The 8,894-nt window shown below is 44.2% G+C and overlaps 1 protein-coding gene and 1 long non-coding RNA gene across 2 annotated transcripts; one reads left to right on the top strand and one right to left on the bottom strand.

Annotated features, from left to right (window-relative positions):
- Positions 1 to 308: 308 nt before the first annotated feature.
- On the bottom strand, positions 309 to 6,153 carry ODF1 (outer dense fiber of sperm tails 1). The gene is made up of 2 exons (XM_007518860.2): positions 5,733 to 6,153; positions 309 to 912 (listed from the first exon to the last, which is right to left on the bottom strand). Exons 1-2 carry the CDS (start codon positions 6,050 to 6,052, stop codon positions 459 to 461), a joined length of 774 nt encoding a protein of 257 aa, XP_007518922.1. The 5' UTR covers positions 6,053 to 6,153; the 3' UTR covers positions 309 to 458.
- A 180-nt stretch (positions 6,154 to 6,333) lies between these two features.
- Positions 6,334 to 8,523, top strand: LOC132542016 (uncharacterized). Its single transcript, XR_009553145.1, has 3 exons — positions 6,334 to 6,571; positions 7,435 to 7,505; positions 8,181 to 8,523. It is a non-coding gene; the product is annotated as an uncharacterized LOC132542016 (long non-coding RNA).
- Positions 8,524 to 8,894: the final 371 nt, after the last annotated feature.

Below are 8,894 nucleotides of genomic sequence, written 5' to 3'. Positions count from 1 at the left end.
CCATTTATATTTTGCTTGGGGACTCTTTTCTAGCTCTCCCCCCAATGTCTTAGCTTTGTAAATGTGCTTGCTTCCGAGCCCCAATTAGTCTCTATGTCTGCTTTGCCAGGTTGGCTTGTGGGGGCTAGGTCGTGTCAGTGGCTCCTACAGGCAGACAGTGGAATCTGGCCTTGGGTGGGCTTGGAGAAGGCCAGAAGAGGACATCTCCCCATTTCACCTTCCGTTTCCACTCACTTTTCTGCTGCCCACATACTGGGCAGGGCTCCCTGCTTGACCTAACTCAAAAGACTTGCACAGGACACAGTGAGTTGCAGATTGCAGTTATGTATTTAATTCTCTATACACTCGAATAACACGGGCCACAGACAGGGGTGGGGTCCGGGGTCGAGGGAGAAACACTGGAAGAGCTGCCTGGCTGGAGCTGCCAACTCACCCTAGGTCTTAAGGGTTTCTAAGCCTTACAGAATCATCTTCTTACAGGAGAATCGGCTCCCACAGGGATAGCAGGGACTACAGGGGTCACACAATGGACTGCAGGGGCTACAGGGGCTGCAGGGGTTGCAGGGGTTGCAGGGGCTGCAGGGGCTGCAGGGGCTGCAGGGGTTGCAGGGAGAAGTACAAGGATAGCACGGAGACTCAATCTTGACGCAGCTGCCGAGCCCATAGGAGTAGGTCACATCTTTCTCATCCACACATGGCGGCAGGCTGAACTCTTTGCAGATGTTCATGTAGCTGTACTTTTTCGACCCGAGGCAGTCGTACCTGTTTTCTCGCTCGGCCGACACACACACCTTTCCATCCTTCACTCGAACTTTGACTTGATCTGGTTCAAAGCCGCACACGTTGACCGACCCTAAAATGTTACTGCTACAGCAAGAGGAGGCCAGGAGTCTGTTTGTCGTCCTTCTGAGTCTGGAGTTTAGAGAGAAAGACAAGGGCGATGTCACAACTCAACATGCAGCTGGAAAAACCATACCGGCACCTCTTTTTTTTTTCACAAGGGCAAGTAGACACTAGTCATGGTGAAAAGTCACACGTTGCAGAAGCATAGTAAGGTTTGTTTTTGTTTGTTTGTTTTTAAATGAGTTTCTTCCAAGTAAGCCACACTGTCACACAAGCAAATCTCTGTTCACAGATAATGTCAAGCCTCCTAGACCTTTCTCTGAACTTTGACCTCAGTTCCTCCATTAACTAAAAGGCTTTAGGGAAGTTCCCCAGCCTCTGTGCCTGTAGCTTCCTCATCTGCTCTTTTTGTTTTTGTTCTTCTTTATTTTTTTTTATATTATCTTTATTAATTGCATAGAGATGACCCAAAATCAAGAAGGAAGGGACAGAGAGAGAGAGAGAGAAACAGAGACACACCTGCAGCCCTGCTTCACCATTTGTGAAGGAAGAGACAGAGAGAGAGACCTGCAGCCCTGCTTCACCACTTGAGCTAATTTCCCTGTGCAGGTGGGAACTGAGGGCTTAAACCCTGGTTCTTGCACATTATAGCATGTTTGTTCGACCAGGTGTGCCACCCACCCAGCCCCTAGCTTCCTCATCTGTAAATGGAGCTAATGACAATACATACTTTCCAGGGTTCCTGGAAGATTTTTAACTCCACAGGCTGCAGTGGGTTTTGCTTGATCCTGGGCCTGGCACATTATACACTGGCTTACTTATTATCAAGATCATTGTTACTACTAATACGTGTAGACTCTTAGAGCTCTTTTTTAGAAAAAGGGATTCAACCAATAGGATAACATTTTAAATGTGATTTGAAAGCTGTGAATCTCAGAACCTGGGCACTACACAGAATGGGCCAGAAAGCTCTGTCAGAAAAAGGAGAAAGGCTGCCACAGCCTGGCCTTGCTGTCTGAGGCCTGAGTCTCCTTGCTGTGCCAGGCCATCTGGATTCTAGGAGGCTGGCACCAGCTGGGATAGTCAGCTCAGACAAGCTGTGCTAGGTCCAGATCCTACCCATTTGCAAGGGGGTGATTCTAGGCATGTCTTTCCCTCTCGTTAGCCAATGACTTCATAGCAATAACTTGAAATCAATTATGGTGCAGCACTACAACATGGAAATTAGTAACTGTTACAGATCAGGGGTCCCCCCCCCCCGCCCTCTCTACTAGCTGTGACCCCTGGAGCAGCACACATGGGTCTCAGCATTCCTATCAGAGCTGCCTTCTGCTATGTGAATTCTGAATGATACCAACTGAGAGTAATAACAGCAATTGAAATAGTTGACTACTTGCCGGACACTAAGATACAGTAAAGTACTCAGACTCTGGTGTCAGGAGTAAGTCTAAGTCTTGCCTCTGCTATGTGGACAACCTACTCAGCTCAGTCTCTGTACCTCCTTCTGCTCATCTGTAAAACTGGCAGTAGAATAAGGACCTGTTTCATAGGGTTGATAAGGCTTAAATTAAGGAATTTGTAATAAGGCTTGGCATATACTGTTGGAATGTTAAGCTTTTGCCTTTTTTTTTTTGAGTCATTAAAGGCATTATTTCTTTTCATTCATAATAAACTTGCATGTTTCTGACTTACTCAGGGAATACTTTCTAATTATTGTCTGATCCTTCTAAAAATTAGTCACTACTCTAAAATGGTCTTTCAAAAAAAATCCCTTAACATTAAAAAAGAGACTTCTGGGGAGCTGGGCGGTAGCACAGTGGGTTAAGGGCTCATGGCACAAAGCTCAAGGGCTGGTGTAAGGATCCCTGTTGGAGCCCCCAGCTCCCCACCTGCGGGGGGTCACTTCACAAGCAGTGAAGCAGGTCTGCAGGTGTCTATCTTTCTCTCCTCTTGTCTTCCCTTCCTCTCTCCATTTCTGTCTTATCCAGCAAAAACAACAGCTGTGACAACAATAACAACTACAACAAGGGCAACAAAATGGGAAAAAATGGCCTTCAGGAGCAGTGGATTCATAGTGCAGGCACTGAGCCCCAGCAATAACCCTGGAGGCAAAAAAAAAAAAAAAAAAAGACTGCTCTCAAAGAAGCTCCTGACACAGTTTGCATTTCTTGGCCTCTAATAGAAAGTCTTAAGAGTATGATTTCTAGAACTTTACTTAATGATTGGGTGATTGGTTTGAGGTACATTTTTAATTCTTATTTTTTTGTACTGGGTTTTGTTTAGCCATTCAGCTCCACTTCCACCCTGGCCCCAAGGAACCTGGAGGTTGCTTGGGACACAGATATCTTTGATGCCTTGGATGTACCCAGATGCTCCAGTGTAGGGAAAAAGGAAGACTACTGGACTTCCTTTAATCTCTGTGAGGGAAAACATTCTGTCTCCTAGTAAGGACAGAAAATAGCTCATAGTGATGTTTCAATACTTTTCTTTCTTTCCCTCTCTCTCTTATGCTTTGGTTTCTTTTTATTATCTTTATTTATTGAATAAAGACAGAAATTGAGAGGGAAGGGGGAGACAGAGACACCTGCAGGCTTGCTTCACCATTCGCAAAGCTTTCCACCTGTGAGTGGGGACCAAGGACTGGAACCAGGTCCTTGTGTATTGTAATATGGCACTTAATCAGTTGCACTACCACCCAGCCCCTTCCCAATCCTTTTCTGAATGGATCGTAAACTTGAAGCCCTAATAATCAAAACCAAGAGTGAAGTAGAGAAAAGAATTTTGCTTTCCCCACCCTAATCTTTGAAGAACCTTCCAAGTATGTGGGGGTCGGGCGGTGGCACAGTGGGTTAAGCGCATGTGGCGCAAAGCGCAGGAACTGGCGTAAGGATCCCGGTTCGAGCCCCCGGCTCCCCACCTGCAGGGGAGTCGCTTCACAGGCGGTGAAGCAGGTCTGCAGGTGTCTATCTTTCTCTCCCCTTCTCTGTCTTCCCATCCTCTCTCCATTTCTCTCTGTCCTATCCAACAACGAATTGCGTCAACAAGGGCAATAATAATAACCACAACGACAACGAAGCTACAAGGGCAACAAAAGGGGGAAAAAAATGGCCTCCAGGAGCGGTGGATTCATGGTGCAGGCACCAAGCCCAGCAATAACCCTGGAGGAGGAAAAAAAAAAAAAAAAGAACCAAGTATGTATGAAGTTAGCACAGAACTTCCAAAGGACATGAGAGACATGAAGCTCTGCCATGAAAACAGGCCTGGACTTCACGAAGAAGGGTCGAGAACATCCAGCAAGTTTGCTGGTCCCATCAAAGCTTACCTGCCCATGCAGGAGGTGGATCTGGGAGCCAGATCTAGAAGCCAAAGCCAGCTCTCAGACCCATCTCTTATTCTGAGCAACCTGAGTCAAGGTTTCTATGTTGTAAGAGTTTTACTGCTTGGACTCCTTTCTCTCTGTTCTGGTCATCCTGACCCCTTTGTTCCTGTAGCAGTTGTCCAGGGGGCCCATCAGTCTGCATCTTCAGGAAACTGCCTAAAGTCTCAGCCAGGCCACACTTCTTCCGCTTCATGTGTCTAGGTCAAGAGTTACCAGAGGGCATGTGTGGGTTTAGCAGCAGCTGCAGGAGCTACATTTTACTAGACACAGCTCTGAACTTGCAGCTTGACTACTGTCAGGGTCTTTCTCCAGGCTTTGTGGGTTCTGGGCAAAGGGAATTAGCAAGTGGTGCACCTTAATTTCACACAATGGTGTGTGTCAGCTCTATTCTACTTTAAAAGGTCTATCATCTGTTTAAAATAAAATAGTAACCTACTAAATAATTTTTCTGAACCTTGATTTTCTAGTTAGCACATCGATACATAAAATGTTTCATTGATTCTTCTATATCAAATATTTTTCTAGTGTATGAATGTATAATACATTATTGTGTATTATAAGTATACATTTCTACTTATTTTTATACATCATATTTATACTCACATGTAAGTAGACTGATACATGTTATACATACTGTATATAGTATATAAACAAGTATACTAAGATAAATATGGTTCATAGATGTATTTTAACTAGGAGATAATGCTTTCAACCAGATTTTTAATCATCGGTGACAAACTATATGACTTAAGTAGACAAAGAAGGAAAGCTTTCTCCAAGTCACAAAAGAAAATGTGATGACACATTTTGGTGATACCTAATATTGTCCAACTCAGTTAAAGCCTCTTTTAATTCTACCCTGAAGCTGTAGCTCTGAGTTCAGTGGTGTGCTAAACACAGCCATTACTAGAGTGGGAGAGGGAAGTTGACAGAAGTGAGCTGACTTCAGACAAGTTTTAAGTCTCAGTGTGCAATATTGGGGACTTGGAAGAAAGGCTTCCCTGCAAAACCAGGGAAATGTCCCTGTTGTTCAATTTGCTCCCCTGCTCTTACAGCCTTTAGCAAACACTAGGGATTTGATCAATTATTATTACTTCTCCTGGAGTCATTACCGTAAGTCCAAATACACTGAAATCACTCTACTCCTAACCAAGAAAAATGTTTAGTTTGCTACTTCCAATAGCTTTTTAATGACACCCCTGTCTACTCCCTCACTAAAGCCTCATTATTGATCATTTTGGCACTGTTGCTATAAAAACCAGCAGCAAACTTGCCGAGTGACATCACTACCCTGTCTTTTGAGAACCTTACAATTCCCACCATGTGCCCCCTTAGTCTTCATGAAGCTTTGCTAAGCCATGACTTGCATACATCATGAATCTGAGCCTTTTTCATCTTTGTTCAAAAAGCAAAGGCCACCCTTCCTTTCCCCCATTCCAACCCACCAGCCCCCTACACCCACTCTAAAACACCTCTAAAAGGAAAGGCTTTTGCTTCATTTTTGTTTTACTTGGCAAGCTCTCTCTTTTCATCTTCTATGGCTCTAATGGCTTTCCTTTCCAAACTTCTGAGAGACGGTCGAAGACAGTAGAGCTTATAGTCACACAGGCAACATGGATAGAGATCACACAGGCCACAGGCACGAGAGCGCTTCGAATAGCACAGGCAGTAGGGGTACGGGTGCAAGTCACAGCAGCAGTATGGGTGCATATACAGGTCACACAGGCAGCGGGTGCTCAGCTCATCGATGCATCTCAGTTGCCTCAGTTCTCTGTCCACCTTCTTTATGTCCCTTCTGACGCTGTCCAAGAGACAACTCAGTGCAGCCATTACAGTCACACCTTATTGTTCTGTGAGTACCTTTAGGAAATGGTACTCAAGGGAAAAAAATTGTCCTAAGCTCTTCTCAGAAGTTTCCTTTAAAAATAAATGAGCCACGCATGACTCACTTACTTTAAAGCTGCTGTTCTGTGACCTCACCACCCTCCAAGTATGTCATAGTCTTCTGGTTACCGTGTGAACTGTCCACACTCATGGTCTGCAGAGGCCTCCTCAGAGCTACAGAGCTGCCCTCGGACACACACTAGTGCTGGGCTTTTGTTCACCTTAAACTTTTTGGGGTCCCCCAAGTGATCATAGCTCTTTGAGGCTACTCAGGCCTCAAAGTTTGCTGGTTTGTGTATTTATTTACTTATTTTACTTTGCCAGGTAATCCACCTCCAAGTCCCACAGAGGGTTTGTTTTTTTAAGATTTTTTTTTTTAATGAGGGAGAGAGAAACTAGAGCACTGCTCATCTCTGTCATATGACCATGCTGAGGTTTGAATGTGGGGTGTCTCTGGAGCATCAGGTCTGTAAACCTTGTTCTATAAAATTGAGCTATCACTTAGCCCTTACACTGCTTTATTTAAATATACAAGGAAACAGCAAACTCATTTTTTAAAAGGTTTTTTAAAATATTTATTTATTCCCTTTTGGTGCCCTTGTTGCAGCTATTATTGCTACTGATGTTGTCGTTGTTGGATAGGACAGAGAGAAATGGAGAGAGGAGGGGAAGGCAGAAAGTGGAAGAGAAAGACATCTGCAGACCTGCTTCACCGCTTGTGAAGCGACTCCCCTGCAGGTGGGGAGCTGGGGGCTTGAACCAGGATCCTTCTGCCGGTCCTCACCACATGCAATAAGCTGCTACGCTACTGCCCGACTCCCCAAACTCATTTAGTAGTATGTATTAGGTTTCTCTCCCTTTCTTTTTTTTTATTTTTTCTTTGTGTCTTTTATTAGTGGTATAATATTGAATTACAAAATTATAATAGATATAATTCTATGACAGTCCCACCGCCAGTTTTGTGTCTTCACCCCCTCCACTGGAAACTGTAATAATTCTTCCATGGTCACAGAGATGGATTAATTTTATATCTATACCTATCAATCTATATATCTTTTTGTCCATTTTTTCTACATCCCTGCCTTTACTTCATATATATATGTATATATATATATATATATATATATATATATTTTTTTTTTTTTGCCTCTAGTCTCGGGCTCGATGCCAGCACTACAAATCCACCACTTCTAGTGACCAGTTTTTTCCTTCTTTTATTTTTTATTTTTTTATTAGGAAAGAAATTGAGAGAGTATGAGGAGACAGAGAAAGGGAGAGAAAAATACCTGCAGACCCTCTTCACCACTTATAAAATGTTCCTCCTACAGGTGGGGAGCGGGAACTTGAAACCAGGCCCATGCATGTAGCCTTTTGCATAGTACTATGTGTGCTTAACCAGGTGTGTCACCACCCAGCCCCATATATATTTTTTTTTTTAATTTTTTTTTTTTTTTTACCACTTCTGTCACCAAAGGTCGGTGTCCCCACTCTCACCCCCATAGATAACCATATAGATCTACAGTCTTGGAAATCGGTTGACATTTTGTTTTCTCACATTTGTATACTCAATTCTATGTATTATGCATCTGAGTAAAATCATTCTGTAGTTGTCCTTTCAAAGATCTCAAAGTTTACTGTAAAGTTTTTGACTTAGGTATGTGCTGAGGACCAGCCACTGCTGTAACCACCTGCTGGTGGATCTTTGCGTGGCAGCTGAAACTACCTAAGATCTTCTCTCTGCCCTTCTGCTGAACTACACTCAGCCATGCCCCTCACGCTCCAGGGTTCTTTCTCCTAGTCTCCTTATTAACAGACTATACGGAACTTTCTTGTTGTTTCCTAGTCCTGTGTTTTTATCCCTAAATCATCCTTAAGTCAGTTTTGTCCTTGACTCTCTAAGCTCCAAGTCTTTGAGTCCCACCCATTCTTTGCTAGCTGCCACCCTGTTGTCTGGAACTTCAGTTTCTCAGGAGCAGGGCTTCTGCTTTTAAGTGCCTAGTCTCAGTGCTCGGGATCCTGTCATTGGTCACCACCTTCCAGAAACTGCACTTTGGTCTTGCTTCCACACTTTCAGATACGTGTCGCCATGAGCTTCCTAAGTGGGGGTCTTTGATACTCCTGCAGTCAAATGCTTGAACTTGCTAACAACCAGCTGCCTGAAAGCCTTGCTTGAGTCTCCTGAACAGCCCACTGGGTCAGTCTGCTGGGCCACCGGCTGAGCTCCACTTCTGGCTCAGGTGGTCGTTGCCACCTCCAGCACTCTCCTCTGCAGCTTTCCAGCCCCCAGTTTATGCACCACGGCACAGGGGCTACTTGAGAACACAGGGTTGAGTGTGACACTGGAGAAAGTCAAAGGCCAGCTCTGAAGGAGTGCGTGGACCAGCTAAGGAGTTTAAACAATAGATGCTACAACTTTATTGTGAGTAGAATGAAGAATCAATGTTGTTTGTTAATATTTATTTATATATTTTGCCTCCAGTCACTGGCACTTGGTGCCGGCACTATGAATCCACTGCTCCTGACAGCCATTTTTCCGATTTACTTATTTATTTGATAGGACAGAGTGAAATTGAGGAGGGAGGGGAGATAGGGAGAGAGAAAGACACTTGCAGACCTGCTTCACCACTTATGAAGCATCTCCCTTCCCAGTTCATTTTTTATATAGCAGTCAGAGTGATCTCCTTATGTAAAACTATCATTCAGGGCCGGGTGGTGGTGTTACAATGTGCAAGGACCTGGGTTTAAGCCCCCAGCCCTCACCTGCAAGGGGCTTTTTGAGTGGTAAAGC

Source organism: Erinaceus europaeus, chromosome 1, assembly GCF_950295315.1.
Source record: "Erinaceus europaeus chromosome 1, mEriEur2.1, whole genome shotgun sequence".
Classification (NCBI taxonomy): domain Eukaryota; kingdom Metazoa; phylum Chordata; class Mammalia; order Eulipotyphla; family Erinaceidae; genus Erinaceus; species Erinaceus europaeus.
Note: the sequence above shows the minus strand (reverse complement) of the source record. Positions and strands in the feature narration are given on the sequence as shown.

Excerpts from the sequence above, each read along its gene's own strand:
- ODF1 (XM_007518860.2), bottom strand. The coding sequence starts at position 6,052 with ATGGCTGCACTGAGTTGTCTCTTGGACAGCGTCAGAAGGGACATAAAG. Across the intron at positions 913-5,732 it reads GAAAAGAGAGAGCTTGCCAA|ACTCAGAAGGACGACAAACA; the intron begins GTAAAACAAAAA and ends TCTAAACTCCAG.